The 19,606-nt window shown below is 43.0% G+C and overlaps 1 protein-coding gene across 1 annotated transcript in view; it reads right to left on the reverse strand.

The window, feature by feature from the left end:
- Positions 1–537: 537 nt before the first annotated feature.
- The window catches only part of Srd5a2 (steroid 5 alpha-reductase 2), a 47,178-nt gene continuing 28,109 nt past the window's right edge, over positions 538–19,606 (reverse strand). The window contains exons 2-5 of the mRNA XM_052746243.1: positions 18,617–18,780; positions 11,183–11,284; positions 7,449–7,599; positions 538–2,310 (exon numbers count right to left, since the gene is read on the reverse strand). Coding sequence (XP_052602203.1) covers positions 2,244–2,310; positions 7,449–7,599; positions 11,183–11,284; positions 18,617–18,780 — 484 coding nt within the window. The 3' untranslated portion in view covers positions 538–2,243. The remainder of the gene's footprint in view (positions 2,311–7,448; positions 7,600–11,182; positions 11,285–18,616; positions 18,781–19,606) is intronic.

Consider the following 19,606-nt stretch of genomic DNA (forward strand, 5'->3'; position numbering starts at 1 on the left):
AAGGTTGAGAACCACTGGCCTATATTCAGTGTCTCATTCCATTTTTTATATGTGTATAGTACTTCAATCACGTTCCCCTTCCATTATGTTCTGTCTCTCTGTCTCTCCCTCCAACTTTTTAAAGGAATGTCAAAGTTTCTGTTTATGTAGAAACCTCCTAATTTTCACAATTTGAAACTTGAAATACAAGACAAGATAAAATAAAACTATGTGTGAAACCCTGTCTGAACTAAATGAAACAGGTTTTCTGCCCAGGTGAACATCTGCTTGCAGATCTCAGCTTCTGCCACTGGGACCTTTGAGGACCGATGTTCAAGCTACTGCCTGCCGGGACACGTCTTCTAAAATATGTCTCAAGGCTCATAAGGAAGAAATTCCAGAAGAAACTTGCCTGGAGCTTCTGAAATCCTTCAGACCATTGTAGACATCTCCTCAAGGTGAACAGCCTATCGTGTTCTGTATGAATTTCTCATACTTGATGTGTCCCCTGATATTTGATATTCCCATCAGTTCCCCAAAACACGAGTTTACAATGTGTGTCGTAACACATTTCTTTATTCCCTCGGGAGTCACTCATAGCTATATATTTTTTGTGTATGTTTAAAAAAAAAATTAACCATCAAGAAAATCCATGCCAGTGGTGTGGATGAAGCAATGATAACACAATAGGAATTGTGAAACCTCCTGGGAGATCAGGGTGTTCACTGACTAAGACACTTGTATACATTTGGACATGGGTCAGAGAAGGGAATTCCATTATTTTTTTGTTTTGTTTTTTTTTTGTTTTGTCTTTCGAGACAGGGTTTCTCTGTGTAGCTTTGTGCCTTTCCTGGGACTCACTTGGTAGCCCAGGCTGGCCTCGAACTCACAGAGATCCGCCTGGCTCTGCCTCCCGAGTGCTGGGATTAAAGGCGTGCACCACCACCGCCCGGCTGGGAATTCCATTATTAAAGTTCTCCCTTTCCATATCTTCCTAATTAACTAATGAAGAGGAAGATCAGCAGCACCTGACCATTCCTAGGGACCAAGTGCCCATCCTCAAACCCTTTCCTACAGCCTGTCTCTTGGAAATGTTGATAATTGTGCAGATAAGTACAAAGTAATTTAGGCATGCTCTGGGTCTACAGCACTTAAAAATATAAATCTCTGCCACTCTGTGAGTATACATAAAAGTATGCTTTTAATTACTTCTGTAAGCATTGCCCTCAGCCCAGACATTCTTTTTTTGCTGGTTGGCTAATTGGTTGGTTGATTTATTTCAAAATCAGCATACAAAGTAATGGGTTTCATTATGGCAGTTTCATCCATACTATATATATTTTTTTTTTTTTTGGTTTTTCGAGACAGGGTTTCTCTGTGTAGCTTTGCGCCTTTCCTGGATCTCGCGCTGTAGACCAGGCTAGCCTCGAACTCACAGAGATCCGCCTGCCTCTGCCTCCCGAGTGCTGGGATTAAAGGCGTGCGCCACCACCGCCCGGCTCATACTATATTTTTGCCAATCCCCCTCCCCTCCTCTTCTCTTCTGTTCTCCTACATTTCTCTTGCTGATCCCCTTCCTCCCTGCATCTGCCTCTCTCTGCTTTCATGCCACACATATTCTACTCTTTCTCCTCTTTTTCCTTTCTCATGATCTCCTTGCTAATTTAATGAACTACATGCCCCCCAATACACACATATAAACAGATACATATATACATATAAATTAAAATATAGGATCTGCAAATGAGAAAAAACATGCAGTATTTATCTTTCTGAGTTGGGTTATGTTGCTTAATATAATCATTTCCAGTTCTACCCACTTTCCTGCAAATGTTATGATTTCATTTTTCATTATGTCAGCCCAAAGGGTTTTGACTGCAGAACTTCCCAAAATTGATACAGAGTAAGAAAAAGTCACATGTTTTCAGATCATACAATGGGAAAAAAAAAAAAAAAAAAAAAACATGAGGAATGGAGGAAGCTTCCAGAAGGAATAGCTAAGGAGAAAATGTCTTCATGGAAGGGCCTCTGTGACGCTCCAACAGGAAATTAGGTTAGGGCTCCCTGGGCAGACAGGAGTAAAGGGTAAGCAGGCATGACTCAGTATGCCTCAGGCAGCTGGAATAACAAAGATACCTGTTAGCACACACATCATGATATGTACACGTATGAGCAAGACACAGCCCAGTTATAGTTTACAGTTTATCGTTTCAGCAGCTGGGCGGTTCCCCCATAGAAGCTTTGTTCCTTAAAATCAGGGTTCCTTAAAAGATGAATGGAATAAGGGCTTTCCTAGATTTGGGGTAATCCTTAAACGTCTGGAGGTAGAACCTGAAAAGACAAGAAAGGAAAGAATAAAGAGAAATGCAATAGAGTCATGGCCAACAGTTGAGTCTGCACAGCCATGACAAGATAAGCCAGTTATTTAGCATCTGACCATTCCTGGGGACCATGTGCCCATCATCAACCCCTTTCCTACCATCTGTCTCTTGGAAATGTTGGTCATTTATGTGCAGATAAGTACAAAGTAGTATCTAGAGGGTAGTGGTTACGATTTTACAATATTACGAATGTACTTGATATTGCTCAACATTTGGAGGTTGTTAAAGTGGTAAATTTGATGCTGTGTGTATGTCACCAGATTTTTTTTAATAGACAAAAGGAAGTACTCATTTGGGCTCTCACTTTGCTGAAAACCACAGGAAGCTAGAGCCTCTCAAAAACTTTGGGCAACTGGTAAAGTAGTAGCAAGTCAGTAATGGGGGTAACCAACTACTCTCTGATTGGACCTAAGGCCTACTCCACAGGAGGAAATCCACATCTGGGAATAAAAACCTGGACAAAAGCCTATGGCTAGGGAGATCATAGGCCCTACTGGGAAAGCTACTGCAACTGTTTTGCTAAATGGAAAAGACCTGCTCATCAGAGTACACCCACATGTAGTGGTATTTGAAAAGATAAATTAGATATGAAATTTTAGACTCACAAAAATAAGATAGATGATAGAGTATTTTCTTTAATTTTGCTAAATACAAATAGACTAGATATTATAGCTCTAATTCTTGCTTGATAACTGTTTTTTATATGTAATTTTACTATGTTAAAGTTAAAAATCTTCCTTTTTGATTAGACAGAAAAGGGGAAGTGCTGTGGGATGTCTTTCTGTATGCTGTGAATATGTGTTGCTCTGATTGGTTGATAAATAAAGCTGTTTGGCCAATGGTGAGGCAGAATAAGGTTAGTCGGTACATTTGAACTGGAGAAAGGGAGAAGAAAGGAGAGTGGGGCAGACGCCGTGAGCCACTGCCAGGAGAAGCAAGATGTGAAAGTACCGGTAAGCCACGAAGCCACGTGGCAAGGCATAGATTAATAGAAATGGGCTGAGTTAAGTTGTGAGAGCTAGCTAGAGAGAAGCCCGAGCCATTAGGCCATACAGTTTGTAAGTAATATAAGCCTCTGTGTTTACTTGGGTCCAAGCAGCTACAGGACCGGGCAGGACACAGGAAACCTTCTGACGACACCCATAGATCAGTGCTACTGTCAGCTTTATTCAGAGAGGCTTCTTTTTGCAGTGGGCAGCAGTAACGGCCAAGACTCACAATGAGTCAAAGTGCCGAGAACAAGGAACTGCTGAGTTCTCAGCCATGAGAGGAACTTGTAGATCACTCTCTCCAAGACTCAAGGATTATCATGGAAGGCAGGGCAGGGAGAATGTGTAAGCCGGGGGAAGGAGCAAAGTAGAACCCTGTCTTTAGAACATGACTTCGCCATTGCACTCCTGATCCTACAACAGTTGAGACCTGCAGAAGACCTGCAGCACAAGGTTGAGCCTGTCAGTATCCTGTCATGGTCCCCTCCCCCTAGGACCTACAGGCAGATAATCATAGCTAGCGGGAAGGAGTTTGCAGGACTAGCCTCTCCCTAAGGATCTAAAGGCAGTTAATGGTTGCTGAGGGAGGGAGAGATGTTTTCTTTGGTGGTGTGGCTACCTACAAGGATCCCATGCTCTTGTAAACACCCCCTTACACAGGATCTTGTAAGCAACTCTATGAGACTCACTCAGTCATGAAAGTAAATAAATAGGACTAGAGAAATAGCTCAGCAGTGAAGAGCACTTGTTGGTCTTCTAGAGAACCTGAGTGTGGTTGCCAGCACCCATGTCCAGTGGCTTACAACTCTCTGCCTGTAATTCAGCTCCAGGAACCTGAGGTCCTCTCCTGGGCGCGCGCGCGCGCACACACACACACACACACACACACACACACACACACACACACACACGTGCATACAAACACACAGATACACATAATGCATGTAAATAAAATAAAAAATAAACCCTTAAAAATAAAGTAAAAACATTTAAGAGCAGGAGGGAAATGATAAAGAGTAACAAACAATGAATAGGATAAAATACATTGTATATGTATGAAAATGCCATGAGGCTCACTATTGTGTCTAACACATGCTAATAAAAAAATGAATTAACAAAAATCTGTGGGCAAAGTTAACTTCAGAGAATTGGCAGTATTTTTTTAAGAAAAGATCCCTTCCTAAAGCTTGGGAATGCCACTATTGCTATAGATTCCTATGCCACTGTTACTATGGATTGCTATGGATTTTGCCCCCTAAAGGGTAAGGTGAAGTCCTTACTCCCAACACCTGAGGATGCAATCTTGTTTTGGAACTGTGGTCGTTGCAGATGTAATTAATTAAAATAGCTCATACCAATGCAGGGTGGACCTGAGTCCCATAGATCTGAAAAGAGATAAGAAGATACCCAGGATGGGAAGGTCACAGGCAGACTAGCAGAGATTAGAATGAGGCGTTTGCCCCAACCATGGAAAACCAAGAATTATAGTCCCCACTAGAACTGAATAAAAGCAAGGAAGGATTCTTCCTCAAGCCATTCCACAGAGCATGGCCCTGCCTATACTTTAAGGCCAAACCTCTGGTCTCCAGAACTCGGAAGAGAGATATTTCCCTTGTCCTAAGCCCATGCAGCTGAGGGTCATTTCTTATGCAGTCGAAGGAGATTAACGCATTTTACAAAAAGCCTCTACCCTGTGTGACCAAGTTGTCCTCTTAACTAGTTGAAACTAATGGCCCTTGAGGCATAATAAAGACAAAATACACTCTGCTAAAGTGCTTTGGGTTTAAACTGGAAGACCAAATAAACAAATAAATAAATAAAAATGTGCCAGAAGTGCCTGGCCTGTACTGCTTTGATTTGAAAAGACCCTGTGTGCTCAACTTCCCCTGCCAAGGCCGGCCCTTGCTTCATGAGCACCTTCACAAAGCCCTCTTGGTCCTATTAAAAGAGACACCCCTGGCTCTTCCTCCAAGAGGAATATAACCAGATGGCCTCAATTTGGTTTTGACATCGCACCAGCTGGAAACTTCTGGTAGATTTCCTGACCAAGTACTTCAAGGTCTACACTTTTTCAAAGACCCTCCTATACACCAGGCCATGCCCTGACCTCTGCCATTCTCTCACTGCTTGTGATGGGCAGCAGATTCTCCTGAAGTGGGAGGGCTCTTACGCTGTCTCTCAAAGGCCATGAACCCTTGAAACCCTGTCCCTTTCAACCCAGGAGGTAATAGGAACAGGTCACGGGAAACTGCTGCTTTGTGTAGTTCCAAACTGGTTTCAGTTTCCACTTAGAAGAAAGGAGCTTGTACCTCATTTAATCCTAAAAACTATTAGAGACATCGTTAGCCAGACAGAGATGCCGAGGCGAGAACTTAAGAAGCCCTCAGCCCCATTCTGTACGCCATGTGTTCCTTCTTGGTATCTAGGCTTTCTCTCCCAACAAAAGCTACCTTAAGGTAAGCAGGGAAAGTAAACAATGCATTACCCTTCCCTCCCCAGCATTACTTTCAGTTACCTCTTTTATCCTACTCAACCCCTACCTGGTGGCTTAAAGAGGTCTAAGACCTTCCTCTAAAGGAATGCCTTTAAAGCCTGCAGTTCCAACATTTACCAGCAGATGGAGCACTCAGGGCTCACCTGCTTACCTTACCTTACCAAGAAACTTTGGGATGCTCTGGCAATGGTCTCATCCATGGAACACACATCAAGAAATACGATGGAAGATAACCGAATTGAAGCATGGACATTTCTTCCACCTCTTGGCTCATTATCTGACGTTTCCAGCCAAGTGGTAACCATCACCAGGCATGGAACCTGGACCAACCAATTCACTGTGGGAAGCCATCTTTTATTTTGGTTTTATTATCACTTATAAATTATACATAATAATAGGCTTCATTATGACATTTCCATACACATGTAAATGCACGCACTTTGATCATTCAGTTCTGTTACTCTTTCTTGTCCTCTCCCACTCCCACTAATCCCCTCCCTCTTCCCAACTACTTCCCTTCTATTTTCATGGTTTGTTTGTTTGTTTACGGTTCAATGAGTTTCATTTGAATTGCTCATAGGAACATAGGCACCTTACCACTGGCTACACCACTGAAGAAAATGTCTCTCTCTCTCTCTCCCATCAATCATTAACTACATCCTCAGGGAAAGAGAGTGGGAAACCCTCCTCAACAAGGTGAGCACAATGGCTGCCCACCCATCACTTCTGGTGCCTCTATCTACACAACCTTTTATTTTATTTTATTTTTTTATTTACTGCTATCATTATCCAACTCAATTTCAGCTTCAGTAAAAGCTTTAAAAGTGAGAGCTTAATCATACGATTTGATTATTGTATCAAATTTCCTTTATGAAATCATTATCATGTGTTTGTGCATCTGATTCCATGTGCTAAAATTTTATTTGAAGAAGAATACTATGTGAATGCTACAACCTTGTGACACCATTAATTGTCAACTTGACTCCTAGGAGGTAAGCCTCTGGTAACACCTGTGAGGGACTGTTTATATTAAGGATAGTCTCAGAAAATGCCTGTGAGGGATTGTCCTGATTAAGTTCATTGCTGTGGGAAGACCCATCTTAATCATGGGCAAGACTATTCCCTAATGAGGGACTCTGGACTGTATAAAATTTATACAGAGGTTCTCAACCTGTGGGTTACAACCCCCTTGGGGTCACATATCAGATATCCTGCATAGCAGATATTTACATTACGGTTCACAACAGTAACAAATTTATGGTTAGGAAATAGTAATGAAATAATTTTACGGTTGGGGAGTCACCATAACCTGAGAAACTGTATTAAAGGGTCGCAGCATTAAGAGGGTTGAGAACCACTGGTATGAATGGAGAGGGCAAGCTGAGCATAGCACACATGCATTAATCCATTTGCTTTCTGCTTTTGACTATGAATGAATGCAATGTGACCACCTGCCTCGAGTTCCTGCCCCCTTAACACCTTTGCAATGACTGACCATAACCCCAGCCAAATTAACCCCTTTTTTCCTTCAGTTTCTTTTGATGGGGCATTTGAATCACAGTGACAGGAAACAAAATGGAGACACACCTCTGTTGAAACGTTTACCTGTGGTGGTAAAAAGCTTGCATCCCAAGGAAACAAAGAGAGAAAAATGCAAATGCAAGAGCTGGAATGGACCAGGTGGCCAAGGCAAAGCCCATCCATTCAATGATCTCACCCAGGAAATTGGCTCCAGAAACATACGTAAACAAGCCACCTGTGTGCAGAGAATCAGACAGACAATACTCAGAACTGCAGTTCTATTACACTGTATTCCTGTGTTTTGTTCCAAAATACACAAAGATGGGTGTAGCTGGAAGTTTTTCTGTGTCCCACCTGGCCCAGGGTCAGGACAAATCTCTCTCACTCGCAGGTCCCACAGCCGCTCGGACCCAAATAAACACACACAGGCTAACATTATTTTTAAACTATGGCCATAGCAGGCTTCTGGTTATCTAGTTCCTATATCTTAAATTAACCCATTTCTATACATCTATACTTTGCCACATGGCTTCAGGCTTACCGGTACTGTTACATCTTGCTTCTCCTGGCTGGCAGCATCTCCTCTGCTCTGTCTTTCTCCTTCCTCCTATCTGTTTGGATTTCCCACCTGCCTCTAAGCTACCTTGCCATAGGCCAAATGGCTTTATTTATCAACCAATCAGAGCAACATATTTTCACAGCATACAAAAAGACATTCCCCCATCAGATGGGTAAACAGATGTAAGATGGGAGGTCCCTTCCACAGTCAGAGTTTAGAAGAAGCCCCTTAGAAATAAGGGAAAACAAAGCAACAACAGCCCCTTGCCTTGCAGAACGTTCTGGAATCCTGGGGAGTGGCCTCATCTACTGATGGGCATTGTCAGGATCTCTTTACAACTTAGGCCACCAGCTTTGAGCAAGATAAGCAAGAGGTGCAGATGGCCTGCTTCTTGTCTTGTTTCATTTTAAAGGACATTTTCAGGTCACTCCTTACCTTCCCAAGCCTTTCCCTGGCAAGTCCCAAGAGCGATCTTTACGGTACACACCAGTCACACAAAATGAAACAACACACTTCATTGAAACAAAAACTTAACAGGTGTGAGAAACGATTTGATTCTTTTTGACCCTTTGATCTTCCACTACCTGGCCCCCTGCACTAAACACTGTCCAAGCTGAAAGCAGAGACCATTTGCCCTGCTGGGGTTACAAAGCTCTGCTGCTATTGAGATACTTCACTTCCACCCACCAGATATCTCCTCTCTCAGAACTATCTAGAAATCAAGACATTGCTAATGACGTTAAATATACCCACATGCCAGGTTTGTGAACCATATTAAACTAGGGAAGTTGTGACCGAAACAACTTTTCTCCTTCTGTAATGACATTAAAATGTGCTCTTAAGCCCTTCTCTCTCACTCTCCTAACTCAGTTGGAAACCGACCTTGGCAATCTGGTTTTTAAGAACTGTCCCAGCTCATCTTTACTTAATTATTAAGCCGAAGTTTTTAAGTATTGGCACGGTTGGAATGTGAGTGCTGTCCACGGAGTCCTGTGTGAACCCTTTGTCCCCAGCTGGTGGCACTGTTTCAGAAGACTTTTGGCTATGGGTCCTTGCTGGCAGGTGGAAGGCTGTTAGAGGTGGTTGAGAGGGGGAGAGATGGCCTGTTTCCTGCCCAAGTTCTCTATTTTCTAGTTGGCTGTGGAGATGCCAGCAAATAACCCCATGTTCCTGCCACCAATGATAAGAGGCCCCCTGGCACACCAGGTGGCCTCGTCTTCCCTGCCTCGACACTGTGAGACAACGGTACATCCGTCCAGTATTCTATCCCAGCTGTGAGAGAAATGGCTGAAACAAGGACCAAATCCCTTTACTATTGTTTTTTCTTAAGGATGATACCGTGTCACATTGTCTTCCTGCCCATGACACCCTTGACTTTGCGAGGGTCCAATTTTCCATGGACATCATGAGTGGTCTAGCTTAGTTCCTTAGATAACAAGGAATGAATAACACTTAACTCATTTAAATGTATCACTAATCACAACAGCTTTGTCATTATTAATCAGCGGTGGCCGGCCTACACCATCGTATCATAACCCAGGACATTTTTACTACAAATGAGGGCTCTGTTTACATTCAGAAGGGTGGAAACCACTTTCGACTTGCCTGTGTTGAGCACCTGGGACTGAGTCATTGCCAAACGCTCATTCGTCAGACTCTCATTCCTAGTTTCTTGGGACCAGTGACACTTGCAAGTTTTCTGGATCTTCATCTCTGAAGCAGCAGTCACGTGCTGCCCATTGGCGCGTCACACGTCAACAACAGACTGCACACATGATGGCGAACATCGCTAACAGACCTCAAGTATTCACCACCTAGTCATTGCTGTGTAAGTCCAGCACACGGCCTATGATTTGAAAGCTCAAGCCCAGTCATTCCTATGCAAGCCTAAGGACCTGAGTTCAATCCCCAGGACCCACATAAAAGTCAGGCACAGTGGCACATGCCTATAATCCCAATGCTGAGAAAGTAGAAACAGGACGATCTGGAGCTCCATGGCCAGATAGTCTAGCTGAATCTATGAGTGTCAAATTCAGGGAGAGCCTGGATCAGCAAAATGAGGTCAAAGTGCAATTGAAGAAGACACTTGACATCAAACTCTAGCCTTCACACGGATACAAACACACATGCTCAAGTACCCCACACATACACACACACATGCACACACCAGATGAAATTTTTAAATTAAAAACTAAATTTTAAGGAAGAAGTACAAGCATATAATTCTAGACAGGATTTAATCTTTGATAATTATATTAAGTGTCTACGTTCTGGTTTACATGCTTATTGTGCTATTTATTGTGAGAGCATAATTCTTCAACTTAGAAAAAAGTTAACCATAAAATAGTCTCATGCTGTATCTGGGAGTGGGGGGACCATCTCTCCATGCATGCTGCTCCCTAGAGACCTTCCAGTGGACATAAGGTAAAATACATGATATTGATGATTGTGATCATGTGTAGTCCTAGGCTAAGATATGTTTCTCTCTTAGTTTTTAGCAAAAAAAAAATGTTTTTAAAAATTTAAAATTTCAAAATAGGCTGTACTCTATAACCTAGGTATGCAGTAGGCCGCCCCATCCAGGTTCTTGTAAGTACACTATGATGTTCACATGACAACAAAATCCTCAGCTTCATTGCTAACACAATGAGGCTCACACTCTGTGTAAATGACAGGCTTATATACTAGGCTGTAATCTATTCTCCACTATTTATATCCAAGCCTGGTGCCCTCTGTCACCTACTATGATTTTTCCTACCTGGGATGGGAAAGGGATCTTTTATGGTTCTCTCTCTCTCTCTCTCTCTCTCTCTCTCTCTCTCTCTCTCTCTCTCTCTCTGTGTGTGTGTGTGTGTGTGTGTGTGTGTGTGTGTGTGTGTGTGTGTACACATGTAACAAGGCCAACCTTGAACTCACTATGTACTAAAGAATGACCTTGAACTCCTGACTCCTGATCTTCCTGCCTCCCCCTCCTAAGTGTTGGGATCGTAGATATGTACCACCATGCCTGAGTTAAATGTTGCTGGGGATGGAACCCAGGGCTTCATGCATGCTAGGCAAGCACTCTACCAACTTAGTTACAGCCCTTTGGAGCTTCCTTAGGTTCTGTGGAGGGGACAGAGTATGCAGGGGAGGATACAAGCAAGCCACAGTGTATAGATTGCATAGTTGTGCTGTCATGAACACTCCCTCCTGTTTGTTAATCACTGAGGCAGGCTTCAAGGAAGAATGGGACTCTGGGAATCCAGGGAGGCATTACCTTGTGGGATCTTATAGATGACTTCTCCAGGCTTCCTAAGCTGGCGCAGCAGGCAGTCACTATGGATGTTGATTCCCATTCCCAAAATAAATAGGAAGATACCTTGGCAAAGAAGAGAGGAAACAGATCAAAAGATACACTCTGCTTTGGTATTCTTCACACAAGATATGTTTCTTCTCTTCCTTTCTTAAAATAAAGTGAGGGGCATTTAATTGCCAAATCTAAGAATGGTATTCAGATATGATCTGAAACTTTCGGGGAGGAGAGGTTGTCCTGTCCCTAAGGTAAAATGTTAGCACTCACAGTGAAGCATGGTGGGCAGAGGTGGAAAAGTGGAGCAAGTAGGAGGCAATAGCATTGTGTGTGTCAAAAAAACCAACATCATAAATCAATAGTGAGTAACAGCAAGCAAACACTTGGCTCGTTCACAAATGACCAACTGGCTGGCTCATCCACTGGCCAGTTCCACTCTGTCAAGACCCACAGAGGTTTCCTAGTGAGAACTTACTCAGGGTCCAAGAATCTGAACTTTCTTTACCCATCAGGGATGAATAGGGGGATGATTTGACCATGGGCATGGTTACCAGGTGTTTGGAAGGGTCTGCACTTGGCTGTGCAGTGTGCTTTGATCTTGCAAGGGGAAGGTCTTTTACCCTGCCCCTTGGCATTGTTATAAAAAGCCCTTTTGAATAAATGGAAGGGGCCATTGAGTAAGTGATCCAAGCCCTCCTGAAGCTATCCTGTGTTTCTGTCTTTCTTCTCATCAACTAAGTCTTTCTATCTAATATTTTCTTACCCCTCTCTCATAAGAACCCTTCAAAAGGTGAGAGCTAGCCTCCCACAGATGATGCCCAATGTGGGGCATAGGTACAAAGGATAAGAGAGGGAGGGGGCACCATGGAAACAGGGGGACATGTCCAGTTATGAATTAAGGTTATGTGGTATTCTATTCTTTGTGAGTAAAACTGGATAGATAGATAGATAGATAGATAGATAGATAGATAGATAGATAGATAGATAGATAGATCATATATAGTCAAGCTGAAGCAAATAGTAAAAGTTAGGCTACAGCAAATATCTCTCTCTGTCTCTGTCTATGTCTATGTTTCCCTGTTTCTCTCTCTCTCTAAAGTTGTAAAAAACCTTGGTGAAGTTTAGTTTGAAAAGTGTGGACTTAGATATATTAGGGTACAGTAAGCTTTAGGTCTAGGGATATGGTGAAGGTTTAATAAAAAAGTCACTTAAGGTAAAAGTAGCTTTTTCCCTCAAGCACAGACGGGACCTGGGACACAGAAAGCAGCAGCAGGAGCCTGGGTTGACCCAGCCAGGAATCAGTGGCTGAGACCCATGGGGTATCATAGCTCAGAGATGCTGAGTGAGCCAGCACAAGCAACAGGGTTCTGCATGCTTTCTGCTGCCATGAAGAAGCCTCAGTGAGGAGAGAGCCAGACTGACATGGCTAGAGGCTATGGAGCAGAGATGCTACAGGAGATGTGAATGGCAGGCAGCAGCAGTGGCAGCTTGGAATGCAGCAGAGAGAGCCCAAAAGAGACACTGTGGTAGAAGCAGCAGCCAAACAGGCAGCTGAGACATACCCGCTGTGTGGAATGGCAGTGAGAAATGCTGAGGTGATGCAAAGTTGAGTTCTAGTCTCAACAGTGGAGACATGCTGGAAGCCAGGAGCAGCCTGAGAGGAGGCTGAAGCAGCATTTGGCCGTGCAAATGAGGTAGCACACAGGGGATGCAAAGACTGCCAGTGGAGCAGCTAATAGGACCCTTGTCCACAGCTTGTAGCAGTTGGGTTTCCTCCTAGACTGAGGTTGCTGCTTGAGAGCTGTAGCTCATAGCAGCAGGTCAGCATTCAACCATCCATCACAAGGTGATTAAGAGTCCCAAGGCCAGGATGTGCCAATTATGAGAGGCACAGACAGACAGGGACTGTGAAAGCCAGGAGCCAAAAGCCTTGCAGTTTCTGTTTGCTGGCTGTAAGAAGGTCTCTTTTAAAAGGACTTTGCCCCAGCCAGCTAGCAACTTTTGCCCTGGTCCAGTTTTCACCTAGAGGAAAGCTAACTGAAAGTGCCTCTGTGGCTGAGAATGAGGCTTCAGAGACACTAGTTTGAACTGAGTTGAGTTGTTGCATTCAGGGGAAGTCCAATAAATTTGGCTAATGGGACTCCTCATATTTGGAATTGTTTGCCTAAGAGTTGGACTGTTAGACAAAGACTTCAAGGTGGTTGACAAGTCAGGCCCTGATCTTGGGATGTCAGTTGAACTTTGGGACTTGTATTAGAACTGACTTTTTGAACTTTTGCAAACCTCAGAAATGGAACAATTTTGATTTCACCTATATGCATCATCAACTGAATAACTTATGAACTGTTTTGTGTATGCATGTATGCTTTATTAACTGTGGTGACTCATGAACTGTTTTGTGTGAAAAAATGGAACTGTCTGTTTTATGTAAAAATGGAGAAATTTGTTTTTTTCTACCCAGGCTCAAGTTGAAGCTTAAAAAAATTATAAAGAAAAGGGGGAGTTAATATTCCTCAGTCTATATATTTTCTTGTCATTTGAGTGGACTGATGTTAACTTGTGTTAATGTACCCTATGCTTTGTATAGTTCTATTAAGAAATTGCTTTTTGTTGTTTGCTAAAGTTTATGAAATGTAAGCAGTTATATTAAGAGATTGCTTTTGAATGTTTGCTAAAGTTTGTAAAGTGTAAATAGTGCTATTGAGAGTTTGCTTTTGGATGTAAGTTTGTAAGAATTGTAATTGTGTATACTAATATTTATGCTAGAATTATGTTAGCCTGTTGATATTGATGAACCATGGTTTGGTGATGCTAAGAGAGTCTTTAGGTTTGATGCAATTGCATCAGTTTAATGATGTATTTGATGCAGTTGCATCAACAGTTTATTGATTTATTTTTTTAAAAAAAAGGGCTTGGTCCAACTGAGGCTGCTATAGACATCTTAGACCCATTCAAAAAGGACATTCTATCTTGGTCATTCTCTACTCCTTTATTGGGAGGTGTGGCAGCCATAGGGATTGCTGTGGTTGTTTCAGCTACTTCCAAGCTCTTAGTGGGGACCTGATTCAAAGGTACATGGAGTTAAGCTCTATACCTTCCTCTGCCAGAGGCTGGTAGTCAGAGACAGGTAAGTCAACCTTGAGAGCTGTCAACCTAAGACAGAGTACACTTGACAGAAAGTGTATCTCAATGACAGGTAAGGCTGATTAGAGAAGAAAGAAGAGGAAGAAGAAGAAGAAGAAGAAGAAGAAGAAGAAGAAGAAGAAGAAGAAGAAGAAGAAGAAGAAGAAGAAGAGGAAGAGGAAGAGGAAGAGGAAGAGGAAGAGGAAGAGGAAGAGGAAGAAGAAGAAGAAGAAGAAGAAGAAGAAGAAGAAGACAACCTAAGACAGACATAGTCTATCTGAAGGGTTTGAAGGGCCCTTTAAAAATATTAAGAAGGGGGAGCTGTGGAGACCCACAGAGGTTTCCTAGTGAGAACTTACTCAGGGTCTGAGAATCTGAGCTTGCTTTACCCAGCAGGACTGCATAAGGGGATGATTTGACCACAGGCATGGTTACTAGGTGTTTGGAAGGGTCTGCACTTGGCTGTGCAGTGTGCCTTTCACCTCACCCATTGGCATTGTTATAAAAATTCCTTTTGAATAAACAGAAAGGGCCATTGGGTAGAAATCCAGGCCCTCCTGAAGCTATCCTGTGTTTCTGTCTTTCTTTTCATCAACTAGGTCTCTCTTTCTATCTAATATTTTCTTATTCCTCTCTCATAAGAACCCTTCAAAAGGTGGGTGTGCCCTCTCATACACTCTTCTTTGTCATGCCCCACTGTGAAGGCTGGAAGTTGACATACCATGCATGAAATTGTCAAAGAACAAACTTTTTTAATAAAAAAAAAAGTGACTCCATATTATTTGTGGTTAAATATAAATATTATGCTCAAGGTAATGGGTTAATAAAAAAATGAATGTTGTTGGGAGGCGGGGTGGAAGAATTACAAGCCTTCAAGAGGGTTTGTATTTTTTCCCTGCAACAGGAAATCATCTGTAGGTGTTAAGCTAAGGAGAGTTTTATTTCTGTTTAATATTATTATAAAAGTAATATTCATATGTATAGAATACTAGGCATTAATGTTAACCAAACCAAATCACCCATTCCGATCACACCAAATCACCACCATTCAGCAACTTAGTTCTCAACCTTGGGTTTTTAACCTGATGTAACACTTTCATTATGCAACTTTTAGGCCCTACTCCAGTCCCTTCAGATGTCACCCAAAGGCCTCTTACAGGTGGTTTGTATAAACCAAGATCAGAGGGTGCCACTCCTGGCTTCTGGTGTCATTTGGGGCCTTTTTAACCTAGGCCAGACTATAACATGAATTGCTAAACAGTCTTATTAATAAAAAAAACCAGAGGCAAATATTGGGGTGAAAGCTGAAAGATCAGAGAAACAGAACGAGCCAGTCACATTCTTACCTCTACGAAATCCACAGCCTCAAGAGAGAGACTTCCTGTTTACTCACGCCTTATATACCTCTCTGTGTCCTGCCATTAAACTTCCTTCCTAGTGCTAGGATTAAAGGCGTGTGCTACCACTGCCTGATCTCTATGTTTAATACAGTGGCTGGCTTTGTCCTCTGATCCCCAAACAAGCTTTATTGGGGTATACAATATATCACCCCATCAGACCTTTTTTTTGGTCCCTCATTCAGGAGATTACCATGAGAAGAATAGACAGTCATCCTTGGACTGTCCCTTTTCCCAGATGTGACTAGATGACTTGCTCATGGCTCTATCTGCTGTATTTCCTGTGGACTGGTTTACAATGTTTTCCAGTGTGGTCACATTAACAGTTCAGTATGTAAGTACTTGGTGTGTCTTCTCTCAATTTGGGGGACTTTTCTTCAGTGCATTTTCTTCCTTTTTATTGTCTTATGTGCTTGTGCATGCATGCATGAGTGTGTGTGTGTGTGTGTGTGTGTGTGTGTGTGTGTGTGTGGTGTGTGTGTGTGTGTGTGCACGCTCCCCCCTCAACTCTTTACTTTGAGACACAATAGGGAAGTTTTATAACTCCAATACTTTTTCCATTTATGTACATTTCTTATCTCATTTATACATAAAAAAAATCATACTGTACAAGTGTTTACACTTGTTCTTGTTTGTTTATTTGTTTGTTTATTTATTTATTGGTTTTTCAAGACAGAGTTTCTCTGTGTAGTACTGGTGCCTGTCCTGGAACTCACTCTGTAGACCAGGCTGGCCTTGAATTCACAGAGATCCACCTGGCTCTGCCTCCCAAGTGCTGGGATTAAAAGCATGCACCACCACTGCCCAGCTGTTTTGTTTTTAATTTTTTAAGATTTATTTTTATGTATTTGTGTGTGTGTGTGTGTATGTGTGTGTGTGTGTGTGTGTGTGTGTGTGTGTGTGTGTGTGTGAGAGAGAGAGAGAGAGAGAGAGAGATGTCTGCAGAGGCCAAAAAAAGGGCTTAGATCCCCCTGAAGCTAGAGCTATAGGTAGTTGTAAGTCACCCAACATGAGTGCTGGGAATTGAACTTAGGTCCTCTAGAAGAGCAGCAAGTGCTCTTAACTGCTAAGCCATCTCCCAGCCCATAATTATTCTTATTTAACCCAGAACTCTACCTTCTTTGCTGTTTTGTTCCGTTTCCTTGTTGGGTGGCCAGACAACACCCTACAGGGTATGTGTGACAGTATTTCACAGTGAAATCTCTGGCTCTTCGTGGTTTTTGAATGTTCACTCTGACTACACCACGAAGAAGGAAGGGGCTGAAGGTCAGGATGGAGACAGGATTCTCAGTGTAGAGGTTACTGACAGCAGACACCCAGGCCAGACGGAACTGTGGCTTGGTGTAGGCCAAAGCTAATACAGTCAGGGAGAAGAGAGAGCCCTGCGGGGACTGGTTCTGAAGAAAGCTGAAAGTAGCAAGCCAATAGGCAGAATGTGACAGGTGATATTAATAAGGATCAAGAACGATCTCTAAGCCAGGCAATGGTGGCGCACACCTTTGATCCCAGCACTTGCGAGGCAGAGGCAGGGGGATCTCTGTGAGTTCCGAGGCCAGCCTGGTCTACAGAGCAAGTTCCAGGACAGCCAGGGGCTGCTGCACAGAGAAACCCTGTCTCAAAACAACAACAAAACCATAAAAAACAACTGTGGAGTCCATTATATGTTGATCAACTACTCCTAAACATGAAGCCTGTCCTGGAGTGGTTGATATACCCAGTGTCACTCCATTGGAGAAAACTGATTTTCCCTCTCCCGGCAGATATAAATGACAATTCAGTTGTTAACCTTTACCCTAGTGGCTTGGTTTTCATTCATTCATTCACTCACTCATTCATTCATTTTAAAAATATAACAAAATAAAATATAATGAGACAAAACAAAAACTATCACATCGAAGTTGGACAAGACAAAGCAACAAAAGGAGAAGAGCCCCAGAGAAGGCACAAGAATCAGAGACCCAGTGGTTTGCACACTTAAGGGTCCCATAAAAACACTAAACTGGAAGCCAAAATAAAAGCTGAGAGGAGCCTGGTGGTGGTGACGCACACCTTTAATCCCAGCACTTGGGAGGCAGAGGCAGACGTATCTCTGTGAGTTGGAGGCCAGCCTGGTCTACAGAGCAAGTTCCAGGACAGACACCAAAACTACACAGAGAAACCCTGACTAGAACAAAAAAAAAAAAACAAAGAGGACCTGGTGCAGATCCGTGCAGGCCTTGTGCATATATATGAGTTCATATGAGCTTTGCTGTTGTTAATTAGAGGGCCTTGTTTTCTTGGTGTCCTCCATCCTCTCTGGCCCTGACACTCTTTCTACCTCCTCTTCCACAGAAAATAGGAGAGTCTTTTAAAGATTGATGTCTTCAATTATTTCAGGTAAGGTGTTGAGGAAAAGCCTCTTCGAGGAGGGGTAAATTGGTAGGGAGATGAACGAAGCAAGGGAGAGGCACAAGCCTTGAAGCTCAGTGAGCCACACCCATCGGAAGGGGGAATGTCCTGGACAGAAGCGCTGGGACAAAACAGGTTTGACTCTTTGAATCCCAGCAGCAAGGCTTCTGGGGCTAGCCCAGAAAAACGGGGTGAAAGGGGGCAGGAAGAACTGCTAAGTCAGAACGACCCAAAACATTTGGGTTTTATAGGCAGGGGAACCTGTTTGGAGAGCGGTAGAAATCTACTGGACCGTCTTGAGATGGGAGGCGGCACGAGATGTATTTAAGTGTTATCCCCGGCTCCCTCCTGGGGAGAAGACCGCAGGAGGGTCCTGAGTGAGAAAAGAGCTGGTGAAGAGGCTGCTGGAGGATGAGAAGAGACAATGGTAACTGTGGACACCGTGGGGCTGGTGCTAGCTGGGAAGGGAGGGGAGCCGGTCAGATTCACTTACCCAAGCTAAACCGGACATCTGTGTACCACTCCTGAGGGTATTCTGCGCAGTAAATCAGATAGTGGGCTTGAAGAAATCCATTTCCTACGCAGAAGGCGGTGGCTCTCAGAAAGATTAACACGGGGAAAGGCCTCCCTCTGGTGAGCAAGGAGTAAATAAATGTTCTAGGATGGAAGAAGAGGGTGATTAAGAGTCTTTATTGACGGGGAGGGGAGGGGAGGGGAAGGAGAAGAGAGGTCAAACCATGAAATAGCCCAAGCATGTAACCACATCAAACTCATTATTGCAAACGCGTTCCCCTTCAATTCGGCCCAGTCAGTAAAGTGTTTGACTTGCAAGCGTGAGGACCTGAGTTTGATCCCACAATCTGTTTTGTTTTGTTTTGGTTTTGGTTTTGGTTTTTGTGTTTTGTTTTGTTTTGTTTTGTTTGTTTTGTTTTTGCCTGCCATGGTGGTATGCACTTATTAATCTAGCACAGGGTACACAAAAACATGCATCGATTGGACAATTACTATCTAATTCTAGAACAATGATTTTTTGCTGGGGTTTTTTTTTGGTTTTTAGGTTTGGGTTTTGGTTTTTTTTTTGGGGGGGGGGTTTGGGGAGGTTTATTTGTTTGTCTTATGACATTAAAAATGCATAGGAGTGCCGGGCAGTGGTGGCACGCACGCCTTTAATCCCAGCACTCGGGAGGCAGAGCAAAGAGGATCTCTGTGAGTTTAAGGCCAGCCTGGACTACCAGGTGAGTTCCAGGAAAGGCGCAAAGCTGCACAGAGAAACCCTGTCTCGAAAAACCAAAAAAAAAAAAAAAAAAAAATGCATAGGAGCTACCATTTGGTACCTCATTTTACTTACATTTACTTACATTGAAAGGTAGGCACTACCCCATCTAGCTGTTGATGAAGGCAGAGGAAGGCTCGAAGAATTCCCACCCCCATCAAAATCAAGGTAAAAATTGGCTCCACAATATATATATATACCCAAACCAAT

The sequence above is a fragment of the Peromyscus californicus genome, unplaced genomic scaffold, assembly GCF_007827085.1.
Source record: "Peromyscus californicus insignis strain IS unplaced genomic scaffold, ASM782708v3 Scaffold_1__1_contigs__length_55948999, whole genome shotgun sequence".
Taxonomy (NCBI): Eukaryota; Metazoa; Chordata; class Mammalia; order Rodentia; family Cricetidae; genus Peromyscus; species Peromyscus californicus.